The following is a 17500-nucleotide window of genomic DNA, read 5'->3' as shown; positions in this document are numbered from 1 at the left end:
GTCCCTGCTGAACCCCAGAATATGAGAACAGAGGACAAAGACAAACAACTGAAGACCTTCAAACCTTCTACAGGTGAACTTCTGTGTTGTGTGAGATGGTGGTAACCCTGGTACCTGGAATATGACTGTTCAGTAGCTGACAAGCCTCTCTCTCTCTCTGTCTCTCTCTGTCTCTCTCTCTCTGTCTCTCTCTGTCTCTCTCTCTCTGTCTCTCTCTGTCTCTCTCTGTCTCCCCCCGTCTCTCTGTCTCCCCCCGTCTCTCTCTCTGTCTCTGTCCCTCTCTGTCCCTCTGTCTGCCCCCGTCTCTCTCTGTCTCTCTCTCTCTGTCCCTCTCTGTCTCCCCCCGTCTCTCTCTGTCCCTCTCCCCTCTCTGTCTCCCCCCGTCTCTCTCTGTCTGCCTCCGTCTCTCTCTGTCTCTCTCTGTCTGCCCCCGTCTCTCTCTCTGTCTCTGTCCCTCTCTGTCCCTCTCTGTCTGCCCCCGTCTCTCTCTGTCTCTCTCTCTCTGTCCCTCTCTGTCTCCCCCCGTCTCTCTCTGTCTCCCCCCGTCTCTCTCTGTCTGCCTCCGTCTCTCTCTGTCTCTCTCTGTCCCTCTCTGTCTCCCCCCGTCTCTCTCTGTCTGCCTCCGTCTCCCCCCGTCCCTCTCTGTCTCCCCCCGTCCCTCTCTGTCTCCCCCCGTCCCTCTCTGTCTCCCCCCGTCCCTCTCTGTCTCCCCCCGTCCCTCTCTGTCTCCCCCCGTCCCTCTCTGTCTCCCCCCGTCCCTCTCTGTCTCCCCCGTCCCTCTCTGTCTCCCCCCGTCTCTCTCTGTCTGCCCCCGTCTTTCTCTGTCCCTCTCTGTCTCCCCCCGTCCCTCTCTGTCTCCCCCCGTCCCTCTCTGTCTCCCCCCGTCTCTCTCTCTCTCTCCCCCCGTCTCTCTCTCTCTCTCTCTGTCTCTCTCTCTCTCTCTCTCTCTCTCTGTCTGCCCCCGTCTCTCTCTGTCCCTCTCTCTCTGTCCCTCTCTCTCTTCCCCCGTCTCTCTCCCCCCGTCTCTCTCTGTCTCTCTCTCTCTCCCCCCGTCTCTCTCTCTGTCGGTCTCTGTCCGCCCCCAGTCCCAGGTCTCAGCAGGTCTTTGGGGTACCAGCCTAAGATGCCACGTCTGAGACTGACACACACCTTCTTGTGGTAGGCACCAGTATTACCCTTAAACTAACTAGTCCCACAGTCAGTATTACCCTTAAACTAACTAGTCCCACAGTCAGTATTACCCTTAAACTAACTAGTCCCACAGTCAGTATTACCCTTAAACTAACTAGTCCCACAGTCAGTATTACCCTTAAACTAACTAGTCCCACAGTCAGTATTACCCTTAAACTAACTAGTCCCACAGTCAGTATTACCCTTAAACTAACTAGTCCCACAGTCAGTATTACCCTTAAACTAACTAGTCCCACAGTCAGTATTACCCTTAAACTAACTAGTCCCACAGTCAGTATTACCCTTAAACTAACTAGTCCCACAGTCAGTATTACCCTTAAACTAACTAGTCCCACAGTCAGTATTACCCTTAAACTAACTAGTCCCACAGTCAGTATTACCCTTAAACTAACTAGTCCCACAGTCAGTATTACCCTTAAACTAACTAGTCCCACAGTCAGTATTACCCTTAAACTAACTAGTCCCACAGTCAGTATTACCCTTAAACTAACTAGTCCCACAGTCAGTATTACCCTTAAACTAACTAGTCCCACAGTCAGTATTACCCTTAAACTAACTAGTCCCACAGTCAGTATTACCCTTAAACTAACTAGTCCCACAGTCAGTATTACCCTTAAACTAACTAGTCCCACAGTCAGTATTACCCTTAAACTAACTAGTCCCACAGTCAGTATTACCCTTAAACTAACTAGTCCCACAGTCAGTATTACCCTTAAACTAACTAGTCCCACAGTCAGTATTACCCTTAAACTAACTAGTCCCACAGTCAGTATTACCCTTAAACTAACTAGTCCCACAGTCAGTATTACCCTTAAACTAACTAGTCCCACAGTCAGTATTACCCTTAAACTAACTAGTCCCACAGTCAGTATTACCCTTAAACTAACTAGTCCCACAGTCAGTATTACCCTTAAACTAACTAGTCCCACAGTCAGTATTACCAGTATTACCCTTAAACTAACTAGTCCCACAGTCAGTATTACCAGTATTACCCTTAAACTAACTAGTCCCACAGTCAGTATTACCAGTATTACCCTTAAACTAACTAGTCCCACAGTCAGTATTACCCTTAAACTAACTAGTCCCACAGTCAGTATTACCAGTATTACACTTAAACTAACTAGTCCCACAGTCAGTATTACCCTTAAACTAACTAGTCCCACAGTCAGTATTACCAGTATTACCCTTAAACTAACTAGTCCCACAGTCAGTATTACCAGTATTACCCTTAAACTAACTAGTCCCACAGTCAAGCAACTTTTCCCTTTTGTCGGATAAACTATTTTGAATTTAATGAAATGTATTGTTCTAGCAAAAATAGTATTTCATACCACACAGTGTACACTGGGCAACGTAGGGGGTTTAGTTAATAGTATTTCATACCACACAGTGTACACTGGGCAACGTAAGGGGTTTAGTTAATAGTATTTCATACCACACAGTGTACACTGGGCAACGTAGGGGGTTTAGTTAATAGTATTTCATACCACACAGTGTACACTGGGCAACGTAGGGGGTTTAGTTAATAGTATTTCATACCACACAGTGTACACTGGGCAACGTAGGGGGTTTAGTTAATAGTATTTCATACCACACAGTGTACACTGGGCAACGTAAGGAGTTCAGTTAATAGTATTTCATACCACCCAGTGTACACTGGGCAACGTAAGGAGTTCAGTTAATAGTATTTCATACCACCCAGTGTACACTGGGCAACGTAAGAGAAACACTTGTTAAAACCATATCAATATTTATCATTGAAATGTGTTCCTAGGTATCTGGTCTACGGACACCCCCTGAGACACCCCTCTACCCCCACTCCCCCTGACCTCCACAACACCCCCAGCTCTATCGTCCTCCCCACTGATAACCCTGGTGTCCAGACGACCTACCCCACCACCCCCGGTAACCCCTCACGACCCCTCACTACACACCCTGACGACACCCATCCCACTCTAGCTCTGAACACACAGACCTCCCCACCTCAACCCCCCGAAACACAGACTCCCCCGACACCCAGAACTCGGACCTCCCCGACACCCAGACCTCGGACCTCCCCGACACCCAGACCTCGGACCTCCCCGACACCCAGAACCCACCCACTGACAACACTGCAGTAAGTGACCCCACCTCCACAGAGGGCCAGCCAGGCCGGACCCCTGACCCGGAAGTGATGTCATCGTTGGCAGAGGAAGGGCAGGAGGTGATAAATCTGACAGATGTCGGACACGACCCTGACATGAAAGGTACATTACAGAAATATGTGAATTAATGCTAACCTCCCCTGTTATTGGTACTAGAATGTGAATTAATGCTAACCTCCCCTGTTGTTGGTACTAGAATATGTGAATTAATGCTAACCTCCCCTATTATTGGTACTAGAATATGTGAATTAATGCTAACCTCCCCTATTATTGGTACTAGAATGTGAATTAATGCTAACCTCCCTTGTTGTTGGTACTAGAATATGTGAATTAATGCTAACCTCCCCTGTTATTGGTACTAGAATGTGAATTAATGCTAACCTCCCCTGTTGTTGGTACTAGAATATGTGAATTAATGCTAACCTCCCCTATTATTGGTACTAGAATGTGAATTAATGCTAACCTCCCCTGTTATTGGTACTAGAATATGTGAATTAATGCTAACCTCCCTTGTTGTTGGTACTAGAATGTGAATTAATGCTAACCTCCCCTGTTATTGGTACTAGAATATGTGAATTAATGCTAACCTCCCTTGTTGTTGGTACTAGAATATGTGAATTAATGCTAACCTCCCCTGTTATTGGTACTAGAATATGTGAATTAATGCTAACCTCCCCTGTTATTGGTACTAGAATATGTGAATTAATGCTAACCTCCCCTGTTATTGGTACTAAAATATGTGAATTAATGCTAACCTCCCTTGTTGTTGGTACTAGAATATGTGAATTAATGCTAACCTCCCCTGTTATTGGTACTAGAATATGTGAATTAATGCTAACCTCCCTTGTTGTTGGTACTAGAATATGTGAATTAATGCTAACCTCCCCTGTTATTGGTACTAGAATATGTGAATTAATGCTAACCTCCCCTGTTATTGGTACTAGAATATGTGAATTAATGCTAACCTCCCCTGTTATTGGTACTAAAATATGTGAATTAATGCTAACCTCCCTTGTTGTTGGTACTAGAATATGTGAATTAATGCTAACCTCCCCTGTTATTGGTACTAGAATATGTTAATTAATGCTAACCTCCCCTGTTATTGGTACTAGAATATGTGAATTAATGCCAACCTCCCCTGTTATTGGTAATAGAATATGTGAATTAATGCTAACCTCCCCTGTTATTGGTACTAGAATGTGAATGAATCCTAACCTCCCCTGTTATTGGTACTAGAATATGTGAATTAATGCTAACCTCCCCTGTTATTGGTACTAGAATATGTGAATTAATGCCAACCTCCCCTGTTATTGGTAATAGAATATGTGAATTAATGCTAACCTCCCCTGTTATTGGTACTAGAATGTGAATGAATCCTAACCTCCCCTGTTATTGGTACTAGAATATGTGAATTAATGCTAACCTCCCCTGTTGTTGGTACTATAATATGTGAATTAATGCTAACCTCCCCTGTTATTGGTACTAGAATATGTGAATTAATGCTAACCTCCCCTGTTATTGGTAATAGAATATGTGAATTAATGCTAACCTCCCCTGTTATTGGCACTAGAATATGTGAATTAATGCTAATCTCCCCTGTTATTGGTACTAGAATGTGAATTAATGCTAACCTCCCCTGTTATTGGTACTAGAATATGTGAATTAATGCTAACCTCCCCTGTTATTGGTACTAGAATATGTGAATTAATGCTAACCTCCCCTGTTATTGGTACTAGAATGTGAATTAATGCTAACCTCCCTTGTTATTGGTACTAGAATATGTGAATTAATGCTAACCTCCCCTGTTATTGGTACTAGAATATGTGAATAATGCTAACCTCCCCTGTTATTGGTACTATAATGTGAATTAATGCTAACCTCCCCTGTTATTGGTACTAGAATATGTGAATTAATGCTAACCTCCCCTGTTATTGGTACTAGAATATGTGAATTAATGCTAACCTCCCCTGTTATTGGTACTAGAATATGTGAATGAATGCTAACCTCCCCTGTTGTTGGTACTAGAATATATGTTGGTACTAGAATATGTGAATTAATGCTAACCTCCCCTGTTGGTACTAGAATATGTGATTCATGGCAGCACCCCTCATTCACGGCAGCACCCCACATTCACGGCAGCATCCCGCATTCACGGCAGCATTCCGCATTCACGGCAGCATTCCGCATTCACGGCAGCATCCCTCATTCACGGCAGCATCCCTCATTCACGGCAGCGCCCCTCATTCACGGCAGCACCCAGCATTCCGCATTCATGTAGAAGTGTTCAGAAACATGTTCTGTTCTTATTTACAGTAAAAGTGACTCCAAAATGACACAATATGTTCATTACCATTCATCCAAAACACAACCAAAACAAACTGCAAAGACATCCAACAAGTGTGTCGAGTCACAAGCTTGATATAATCATTGCCCACTAGGCATATGGGACCAAAGAGTAAATATTTTAACTAAATGTAATACAGTAAGGTAATGCGTCCTTAATACCCACGGCCCTTTAAATGGGGGGGGGGGACTAGATGCACTGCTTTAGGTTCTGAACAGTTAAACAGGTATGGATGAAAATACCCTCAAATAAAAGGAGACTTTTCTGTCGCCTCGTATAAAACATTTGATCTCAAATCCAAAGTTGACGCTTCTCTGTGTAGTGTACTGTTGGGGTTTGGATGAAATGGCACTTAGTCTTCTTATATGTGCTTACTTTCTCTCTCTCTCCTTCCCCCTCTTCCCTCTTCCCCCTCTCTCGCTCCCCTCCCCCCCTCTCGCTCTCCCTCTCCCCCCCTTCCTCTCTCTAGTCTATGTAGATGAGTTGTCTTGGAGGAGGTATATCCCCCCTGCTCCGGTCCACAGAGATTTTGGTCCAGGCTGGGCCCTGACCTCTGATGTTGTGCTCTGTCTGCCTCTCTCCATCTACATTCAGATTATACAGATATCCTTCAAGGTACACACACTCTCTCTCTCACACACACACACACACCTGCTGCACAGTACACACACACACCGGCTGCACAGTACACACACACACACTCTCTCACACACACACCGGCTGCACAGTACACACACACATTTTTCAAACAGTAGTGAGAGACCTCTTACTTAATCTTTGTTTCTCTCTGTCTTTCTCTGTGTGTCTCTCTCTCTGTCTGTGTGTGCGTCTCTCTGTCTCTCCCTGTGTCTCTCTCTCTGTGTCTCTGTGTCTCTCTCTCTCTCTGTCTCTGTCTCTCTGTGTGCGTTAGGTGGATGGTTTGGAGGAGTATCTGAACGACCCAGTGAAGCAGCACTACCTCATCAGGTTCCTGCCTTCTAGGATGAAGACCCAACTACTGCACAAACGGTGACACACACACTTGTTAACCTTTCTAGCGCAGGCGTTCCGATAGCGGAACCCCTCGACAACATTCCGCTGAAAAGGCAGTGCGGGAAATTCTACAATATTTTTTTGAAATATGTAACTTTCACACATTTAACAAGTCCAATACAGCAAATGAAAGAAACTTCTTGTTAATCTACCCATCTTGTCCGATTTCAAAAAGGCTTTTCAGCAAAAGCACAACATATGATTATTCTAGTTCAGAGCCAAGTCAAAAAAAACACAGCCATTTTTCCAGCCAAAGAGAGGAGTCACAAAAAGCAGAAATATAGATAAAATTAATCACTAACCTTTGATGATCTTCATCAGATGACACTTATGTTTTGTTCGATAATGTGCATATTTATATAAAAAAAATCTCAGTTTACATTGGCACGTTACGTGCAGTAATGTTTTGATTCCAAAACATCCGGTGATTTTCCAGATAGCCACAGAAATCCCAGAAATCCTCATAATAAACATTGATAAAAGATACAAGTGTTATTCACAGAATTAAAGATAGACTTCTCCTTAATACAACCGCTGTGTCAGATTTAAAAAAAAAACTTTACGGAAAAAGCATAATCTGAGTACGGTGCTCAGAGCCCAATCCAGCCAAAGAAATATCCGCCATGTTGGAGTCAACAGAAGTTAGAAATAACATGATAAATATTCACTTACCTTTGATGATCTTCATCAGAATGCACTCCCAGGAATCCCAGTTCAACAATAAATGACTGATTTGTTCCATAAAGTCCACAATTTATGTCCAAATAGCCACTAGTTGTTAGCGTGTTCAGCCCAGTAATCCATCTTCATGAGCACTACGTCCAGACAAAAACTCAAAGTTCCGTTACAGGTTGTAGAAACATATCAAAAGTTGTATGGAATCCATCTTTAGGATGTTTTTAACATAAATCATCAATAATGTTCCAACCGGAGAATTCCATTGTCTGTAGCAAAGCACTGGAAGGAAAGCTAACTCTGTCGGGATCGCGCATCACGAGCCTGAGACACTCTGCCATGACTCATTCAGCTCCCATTCCCCCCTCCTTTATAGCTCCTTTATAGCAGAAGCCTGAGACAAGTTTCTAAAGACGGTTGACATCTAGTGGAAGCCTTAGGAAGTGCAACTTAACCCCATAGACACTGTGTATTCGGTAGGCCAAGCTTTGAAAAACTACAAACCTCAGATTTCCCACTTCCTGGTTGGATTTTTCTCAGGTTTTCGCCTGCCATAAGAGTTTTGTTATACTCACAGACATCATTCAAACAGTTTTAGAAACTTCAGTGTTTTTTATTCAATACTACTAATACTATGCATATATTAGCATCTGGGACAGAGTAGCAGGCAGTTTACACTGGGCACGCATTTCATGCAAAAGTGAAAATGCTGCCCCCTATCCCAAACATGTTAAATACCCACAAAAGGTGACACACACACACACACTTGTTAAATACCCACAAACGGGGTGACACACACACTTGTTAAATACCCACAAAAGGTGTGACGTGTCTGATTTGTTCATTTATTTCTGTCGCCCAATCACAAACTGTCACGTAAAGACCCTCCTTCTCATCTTCCAATCAGAAGAAGCCGTAACAGGAAGTGTTGATGACATATTTCCTGTTTCTATCTATCATCCAGGAAGTACATCTTTAGTTTCCATGACAGCATGCAGCGTCTGATTTACATGGGTCTGCTGCAGTTTGGCCCGGTGGAGAAGTTCCAAGACAAAGACCAGGTATATCTTCTAGCACAAATACATCAATTACACATGTCAAGTCCACTATATGGGGTACTTTGAGCGGTTGTGGACCGGTTCCAGGCGGACCTTTTGGAGCGCTGTGTGAACGCCGTAGTGTCCTGTGCTTTATAATGTCGGAAAGCCTCGTCTGTCTCGTCTCTGCTTCCACACTCAGCAGAGATTGAAGTGTCAGGTTTTCAGAACCCAGATTTGCATAGGAAGTGACATCACGTTTTCTGGCCTATCCAGATAAAGAATAGATTTCCTCTGTACAAGTTAACCCAGCCAAGGGTGTGTGACGGCAGATGAAAGGTGACCCGTCTAGCGAGTCCAACCGGTTTCATCATGTTGTGATATTCTCAGCCAGATTTGGAGCTCACAACATGAACAACATACTAAATGATTTCCTGGAGTTTTAACTACGTTCTCTTAGACAAGTAACTTTGTGCTTAAAGCTGAAGTTATAACGAGTCTGCACACATTTCAAATCAAATTGTATTTGTCATATGCACCGAATACAACAGGTGTAGTAGACCTTACAGTGAAATGCCGAATACAACAGGTGTAAACCTTGCAGTGAAATGCCCAATACAACAGGTGTAAACCTTGCAGTGAAATGCTGAATACAACAGGTGTAGTAGACCTTACAGTGAAATGCTGAATACAACAGGTGTAGTAGACCTTGCAGTGAAATGCTGAATACAACAGGTGTAGTAAACCTTGCAGTGAAATGCTGAACACAACAGGTGTAGTAGACCTTACAGTGAAATGCTGAATACAACAGGTGTAGTAGACCTTGCAGTGAAATGCTGAATACAACAGGTGTAGTAAACCTTACAGTGAAATGCTGAATACAACAGGTGTAGTAAACCTTGCAGTGAAATGCCGAATACAACAGGTGTAGTAAACCTTGCAGTGAAATGCTAAATACAACAGGTGTAAACCTTGCAGTGAAATGCCGAATACAACAGGTGTAAACCTTGCAGAGAAATGCTTACTTACAAGCCCTTAACCAACAATGCCGTTTTGAGAAAATACAACAAAAAAAAAAGTAAGAGATAAAAATAACAAGTCATTAAGGAGTAGCAGTAAAATAACAATAGCGGGGCTGTATACAGGATGTACCGGTACAGAGTCAATGGGGCACCGGTGTCGCGGTAATTGAGGTAATATGTACATGTAGGTAGAGTTATTAAAGTGGCTATGCATAGATAATAACAGAGTAGCAGCAGTGTAGGGGGGAGGGTGCAAATAGTCTGGGTAGTTATTTGATTAGATGGTCAGGAGTCTTATGGTTTGGGTGTAGAAGCTGTTTAGAAGCCTCTTGGACCTAGACTTGGCGCTCCGGTACCGCTTCCTGAATGGCAGGAAGCTTGGCCCCGGGGATGTACTGGGCCGTACGCACTACCCTCTGTAGTGCCTTGCGGTCGGAGGCCGAGCAGTTGCCATACCAGGCAGTGATGCAACCCGTCAGAGTGCTCTCGGGTGCAGCTCTATACTTCTGAGGATCTGAGGACCCATGCCAGATCTTTTCAGTCTCCTGAGGGGGAATAGGTTTTGTCGTGCCCTCTTCACGACTGTCTTGGTGTGCTTGGACCATGTTAGTTTGTTGGTGATGTGGACACCAAGGAACTTAGAACTCTCAACCTGCTCCACTACAGCCCCGTCGATGAGAATGGGGGTGTGCTCGGTCCTCCTTTGCCTGTAGTCCACAATCATCTCCTTTGCCTTGATCACGTTGAGGGAGAGGTTGTTGTCCTGGCACCACACGGTCAGGTCTCCTCCCTATAGGCTGTCTCATCGTTGTCGGTGATCAGGCCTACCACTGTTGTCATCAGCAAACTCAATGATGGTGTTGGAGTCGTGCCTAGCCGTACAGTCGTGAGTGAACAGGGAGTACAGGAGGGGACTGAGCACGCACCCCTGAGGGGCCCCCGTGTTGAGGATCAGCGTGGCGGATGTGTTGTTACCTACCCTTACCACCTGGGGGTGGCCCGTCAAGAAGTCCAGGATCCAGTTGCAGAGGGAGGTGTTTAGTCCCAGGGTCCTTAGCTTAGTGATGAGCTTTGAGGGCACTATTACATTTACATTTAAGTCATTTAGCAGACGCTCTTATCCAGAGCGACTTACAAATTGGAAAGTTCATACATATTCATCCTGGTCCCCCCGTGGGGAATGAACCCACAACCCTGGCGTTGCAAGCGCCATGCTCTACCAACTGAGCCACACGGGACCAACACTATGGTGTTGAACGCTAAGCTGTAGTCAATGAACACCATTCTCACATATCTGTTCATATTTCCTTTTTTTATTTAGCAAGTATGTCTTCCTTTTTAACTTTTTAAACCTTTTTAAGGTGTTTGACTCTTTTTTTAACTCAGCGTCGTTGGTTAGGTGCTCGTAAGGCGTTTGACTCTTTTTTTAACTCGGCGTTTGACTCTTTTTTTAACTCAGCGTTGTTGGTTAGGGGCTCGTAAGGCGTTTGACTCTTTTTTTAACTCAGCGTCGTTGGTTAGGGGCTCGTAAGGCGTTTGACTCTTTTTTTAACTCGGCGTTTGACTCTTTTTTTAACTCAGCGTTGTTGGTTAGGGGCTCGTAAGGCGTTTGACTCTTTTTTTAACTCAGCGTCGTTGGTTAGGGGCTCGTAAAGCGTTTGACTCTTTTTTAACTCAGCGTTGTTGGTTAGGGGCTCGTAAGGCGTTTCACTGTTTTTTTTAACTCAGCGTTGTTGGTTAGGGGCTCGTAAGGCGTTTCACTGTTTTTTTTAACTCAGCGTCGTTGGTTAGGGGCTCGTAAGGCGTTTGACTCTTTTTTAACTCAGCGTTGTTGGTTAGGGGCTCGTAAGGCGTTTTGACTCTTTTTTAACTCAGCGTCGTTGGTTAGGGGCTCGTAAGGCGTTTTGACTCTTTTTTAACTCAGCGTTGTTGGTTAGGGGCTCGTAAGGCGTTTGACTCTTTTTTAACTCAGCGTCGTTGGTTAGGGGCTCGTAAGGCGTTTTGACTCTTTTTTTAACTCAGCGTTGTTGGTTAGGGGCTCGTAAGGCGTTTGACTCTTTTTAACTCAGCGTCGTTGGTTAGGGGCTCGTAAGGCGTTTGACTCTTTTTTTAACTCAGCGTTGTTGGTTAGGGGCTCGTAAAGCGTTTGACTCTTTAACTCAGCGTTGTTGGTTAGGGGCTCGTAAAGCGTTTGACTCTTTAACTCAGCGTTGTTGGTTAGGGGCTCGTAAGGCGTTTGACTCTTTAACTCAGCGTCGTTGGTTAGGGGCTCGTAAGGCGTTTGACTCTTTTTTAACTCAGCGTTGTTGGTTAGGGGCTCGTAAGGCGTTTCACTGTTAAGTCTACACCTGTTGTATTCGGCTCATGTGACCAATAAAAATGTGTATTTCATTTGAATAGGCTCTTTGAACGGGTTTCCATAAAACAATGATTTGGGCGTATTGATGCACCATCCAAAGAGTAATGAATTACTTCACCAAAGTAAAACTCAAAAGGGAATGATGACATCATTCTATGTCTGCTTCTTTTTCAATATTTTTTTCACCCATCGGTCTGTAACACAACAACATGTGGAGAAAGTCAAGGGGTGTGAATGACTTTGTGAAGAACTGTACGTTGTTCATGTATTCTTTGTTTTAACTATTTGATTTTGACAAGGTGTTGGGCTAATTAGTTATCTCTATTTACAATGTGCTTCGGTCTCTGTCTCTCCCCCTCTCTCTGTCTCTGTCTCGCCCTCTCCTCTCTCTCCTCTCCTCTCCTCTCTCTCCTCTCTCTCCTCTCCTCTCTCTCCTCTCTCCCCTCCCTCCCCTCTCTCACCCCTCTCCCCCCTTTCTCCTCTCTCTTTCTGTCTCTCTCTCCTCTCTCTCTCTAGGTGTACCTGTATGTGAAACGTAACTGTATGATAGTAGACACTACTATGTGTGAGCCCCACTATAACCTGGTGTTGGAGACCAGGGTGTTTGAGAGACGCAGATACACACTGAACACCCTGACAGACGTAGACAACTACTGGTTTGACCTGATGTGTGTCTGCCTCAACACACCACTAGGTAGGCCACGCACACTAAAACACGCAGACACGCAAAAACGATCACTATCGACGATCTGCCTGCATGCACAGGCTACTCACGCCATCTTGCCCTCCCTCTCCTTCTCTCTCTCCCTCGCTCTCTCTCCGTCTCACTCCGTTTCTGTCTCTCTTGCTCTCTCATCTGTCGCTCTTTCGGTCTCTCTCCATTTCTGTCTCTTGCTCTCTCTCTCTTTCTCTCCCAGGTGTGATCAGGAAGGAGCGGCCGAAGAGAAGCTCTGCCTCCAAATCCCAGGAGGAGCCAGTCAGGGTTCCCGTGGATACAGACCGCCACAAGTTCCGTCACCTGGATCACATGCTCAAGTAAGGGGGAGAGAGACCTGTGTGTGTAACCTGTGTGTGTGTGTGTGTGTAACCTGTATGTGTGTGTGTAACCTGTGTGTGTGTGTGTGTGTAGGGGCAGCAGGGAGGTGTGTTATACAGCAGTAATTCCAGGGGACAGTAAAGGAGCAGGAGGTCTGGACTCTGACTTCTTCGGACACCTCAAACGCAACTGGATATGGACCTGTCATCTGATGAGAACCAAGAAGGTAAAACACACATTAAAACACAACTGATATGGACCCGTCATCTGATGAGAACCAAGAGGGTAAAACACACACACACTAAAACAGACACATACACACTAAAACAGACACATACACACACACACTAAAACACCCGTATACACACAAATAAACCGTTATTGTTATGTTTTCTATAGAAATATAAATTCTCAACTTTCAGCGCTCTAGAATTGTAAGCCTTTCAGTGCTCTAGAATTGTAAGCCTTTCAGCGCTCTAGAATTGTACGCCTTTCAGCGCTCTAGAATTGTAAGCCTTTCAGCGCTCTAGAATTGTAAGCCTTTCAGCGCTCTAGAATTGTACGCCTTTCAGCGCTCTAGAATTGTACGCCTTTCAGCGCTCTAGAATTGTACGCCTTTCAGCGCTCTAGAATTGTACGCCTTTCAGCGCTCTAGAATTGTACGCCTTTCAGCGCTCTAGAATTGTACGCCTTTCAGCGCTCTAGAATTGTACGCCTTTCAGCGCTCTAGAATTGTACGCCTTTCAGCGCTCTAGAATTGTACGCCTTTTAGCGCTCTAGAATTGTACGCCTTTTAGCGCTCTAGAATTGTACGCCTTTTAGCGCTCTAGAATTGTACGCCTTTTAGCGCTCTAGAATTGTACGCCTTTCAGCGCTCTAGAATTGTACGCCTTTCAGCGCTCTAGAATTGTACGCCTTTCAGCGCTCTAGAATTGTACGCCTTTCAGCGCTCTAGAATTGTACGCCTTTCAGCGCTCTAGAATTGTACGCCTTTCAGCGCTCTAGAATTGTACGCCTTTCAGCGCTCTAGAATTGTACGCCTTTCAGCGCTCTAGAATTGTACGCCTTTCAGCGCTCTAGAATTGTACGCCTTTCAGCGCTCTAGAATTGTACGCCTTTCAGCGCTCTAGAATTGTACGCCTTTCAGCGCTCTAGAATTGTACGCCTTTCAGCGCTCTAGAATTGTACCCCTTTCAGCGCTCTAGAATTGTAAGCCTTTCAGCGCTCTAGAATTGTACGCCTTTCAGCGCTCTAGAATTGTAAGACGTATATTGTGTGTTCTAGAGCAACAACCAGTACGAGTCCAGTAACACAGTGAGGCTGAATAGTCTACTGACCAAACATCTGGCCATGGATATAGGTGAGTTACACACTCCTGTCTGTCTGTGTTCACATCTATACACACTCACCGGTCAGTTTATTAGGTACACCTCCCCATTCACGTGAATGGATCGCTCCTATAGACCTTCATTCACGTGAATGGATCGCTCCTATAGACCTTCATTCACGTGAATGGATCGCTCCTATAGACCTTCATTCACGTGAATGGATCGCTCCTATAGACCCTCATTCACGTGAATGGATCGCTTCTATAGACCTTCATTCACGTGAATGGATCGCTCCTGTAGACCTTCATTCACGTGAATGGATCACTCCTATAGACCTTCATTCACGTGGATGGATCGCTCCTATAGAACTTCATTCACATGAATGGATCGCTCCTGTAGACCTTCATTCACGTGAATGGATCGCTCCTGTAGACCTTCAGTCACGTGAATGGATCGCTCCTATAGACCTTCATTCACGTGGATGGATCGCTCCTATAGACCTTCATTCACGTGAATGGATCGCTCCTATAGACCTTCATTCACGTGAATGGATCGCTCCTGTAGACCTTCAGTCACGTGAATGGATCGCTCCTATAGACCTTCATTCACGTGGATGGATCGCTCCTATAGACCTTCATTCACGTGAATGGATCGCTCCTATAGACCTTCAGTCACGTGAATGGATCGCTCCTATAGACCTTCATTCACGTGAATGGATCGCTCCTATAGACCCTCATTCACGTGGCTGTAGCTTGTTAAACATCTTCCCCTATACAGGATATACACTCACCGGCCAGTTTATTAGGTTCATGAAGATGGATCCCCCCTACAGACAGTGAGTCACGTGGCCTTGGCTTGTTATATAAAGCAGGCAGACCGGCATCAAGGCATTCAGTTACTGTTTGATTGAATGTTAGAATGGGCAAAACAAGTGACCTGAGTGACTATGAGGGCGGTATGATGGTCGGTGCCAGACGCTCCGGATCCAGTACCTCAGAAACGTCTGCCCTCCTGGGCTTTTCACACACCACAGTGTCTAGGGTTTACTGAGAATGATGTGACAAACACAAAATAACCAGTCAGCTTTACTGAGAATGATATATGGGTACATGATGTTGTGTGGATGTGTAGGGTACATGATGTTGTGTGGATGTGTAGGGTACATGATGATGTTGTGTGGATGCGTAGGGTACATGATGATGTTGTGTGGATGTGTAGGGTACATGATGATGTTGTGTGGATGTGTAGGGTACATGATGATGTTGTGTGGATGTGTAGGGTACATGATGATGTTGTGTGGATGTGTAGGGTACATGATGATGCGTAGGTATATATGTGGATGGGTAGGGTATATGTGGATGGGTAGGGTATATGTGGATGTGTAGGGTATATGTGGATGGGTAGGGTATATGTGGATGGGTAGGGTATGTGTGGATGCGTAGGGTATGTGTGGATGGGTAGGGTATGTGTGGATGAGTAGGGTATGTGTGGATGCGTAGGGTATGTGTGGATGCGTAGGGTATGTGTGGATGCGTAGGGTATGTGTGGATGCGTAGGGTATGTGTGAATGCGTAGGGTATGTGTGGATGCGTAGGGTATGTGTGGATGGGTAGGGTATGTGTGGATGCGTTGGGTATATGTGGATGCGTTGGGTATGTGTGGATGCGTTGGGTATGTGTGGATGCGTAGGGTATGTGTGGATGGGTAGGGGATTTGTGGATGGGTAGGGGATTTGTGGATGCGTTGGGTATATGTGGATGGGTAGGGTATATGTGGATGGGTAGGGTATATGTGGATGGGTAGGGTATATGTGGATGCGTAGGGTATGTGTGGATGGGTAGGGTATAGTTGGATGGGTAGGGGATGTGTGGATGGGTAGGGGATGTTGTTATGTGGATGCGTAGGGTATATGTGGATGGGTAGGGTATATGTGGATGGTAGGGTATATGTGGATGGGTAGGGGATGTTGTTGTGTGGATGCGTAGGGTATATGTGGATGGGTAGGGTATGTGTGGATGGGTAGGGGATGGGTAGGGGATGTTGTTATGTGGATGCGTAGGGTATATGTGGATGGGTAGGGTATATGTGGATGGGTAGGGTATATGTGGATGGGTAGGGTATATGTGGATGGTAGGGTATATGTGGATGGGTAGGGGATGTTGTTGTGTCGATGCGTAGGGTATATGTGGATGGGTAGGGTATATGTGGATGGGTAGGGTATATGTGGATGGGCAGGGTATATGTGGATGGGCAGGGTATATGTGGATGGGTAGGGTATATGTGGATGGGTAGGGGATGTTATTGTGTGGATGGGTAGGGTAAATGTGTAGGGTATATGTGGATGGGTAGGGTATATGTGGATGTGTAGGGGATGTTGTGTGGATGGGTAGGGTATGTTGTTGTGTGGATGGGTAGGGGGTGTTGTTGTGTGGATGTGTAGGGTATATGTGGATGGGTAGGGTATATGTGGATGGGTAGGGTAAATGTGGATGTGTAGGGGATGTTGTTGTGTGGATGGGTAGGGTATGTTGTTGTGTGGATGCGTAGGGTATATGTGGATGGGTAGGGTATATGTGGATGGGTAGGGTATATGTGGATGTTTAGGGTATATGTGGATGGGTAGGGTATATGTGGATGCGTAGGGTATATGTGGATGGGTAGGGTATATGTGGATGGGTAGGGGATGTTATTGTGTGGATGGGTAGGGTAAATGTGGATGTGTAGGGTATATGTGGATGGGTAGGGTATATGTGGATGTGTAGGGGATGTTGTGTGGATGGGTAGGGTATATGTGGATGGGTTGGGTATATGTGGATGGGTAGGTCATATGTGGATGGGTAGGGGGTGTTGTTGTGTGGATGGGTAGGGTATGTGGATGGGTAGGGTATATGTGGATGGGTAGGGTATATGTGGATGGGTAGGGTATATGTGGATGTTTAGGGTATATGTGGATGGGTAGGGTATATGTGGATGCGTAGGGTATATGTGGATGGGTAGGGTATATGTGGATGGGTAGGGTATATGTGGATGGGTAGGGGATGTTGTTGTGTGGATGCGTAGGGTATATGTGGATGGGTAGGGTATATGTGGATGGGTAGGGTATATGTGGATGGGTAGGGTATATGTGGATGGGTAGGGTATATGTGGATGGGTAGGGTATGTTGTTGTGTGGATGGGTAGGGGGTGTTGTTGTGTGGATGGGTAGGGGGTGTTGGTGTGTGGATGCGTAGGGTATATGTGGATGGGTAGGGGATGTTGTTGTGTGGATGGCTTCACTATTATTCCACAATGTAGAAAATAGTAAAAAAAATAAAGAAAAACCCTTGAATTAG

At 45.2% G+C, this 17500-nt stretch overlaps 1 protein-coding gene across 1 annotated transcript in view; it reads left to right on the top strand.

Annotated features, from left to right (window-relative positions):
- LOC139541982 (general transcription factor 3C polypeptide 1) overlaps positions 1-17500 on the top strand; it is a 77302-nt gene that overhangs the window by 24217 nt on the left and 35585 nt on the right. The window contains 11 exon segments of the mRNA XM_071346937.1: positions 1-73; positions 1086-1158; positions 2966-3306; positions 3309-3437; positions 6149-6294; positions 6590-6687; positions 8351-8447; positions 12321-12498; positions 12722-12839; positions 12934-13066; positions 14125-14200. The exon segment at positions 1-73 is cut by the window's left edge and continues 61 nt beyond it. Of these exon segments, the coding sequence (XP_071203038.1) occupies positions 1-73; positions 1086-1158; positions 2966-3306; positions 3309-3437; positions 6149-6294; positions 6590-6687; positions 8351-8447; positions 12321-12498; positions 12722-12839; positions 12934-13066; positions 14125-14200 (1462 nt within the window).

Source organism: Salvelinus alpinus, chromosome 2 (assembly GCF_045679555.1).
Source record: "Salvelinus alpinus chromosome 2, SLU_Salpinus.1, whole genome shotgun sequence".
NCBI lineage: Eukaryota > Metazoa > Chordata > Actinopteri > Salmoniformes > Salmonidae > Salvelinus > Salvelinus alpinus.
Note: the sequence above shows the minus strand (reverse complement) of the source record. Positions and strands in the feature narration are given on the sequence as shown.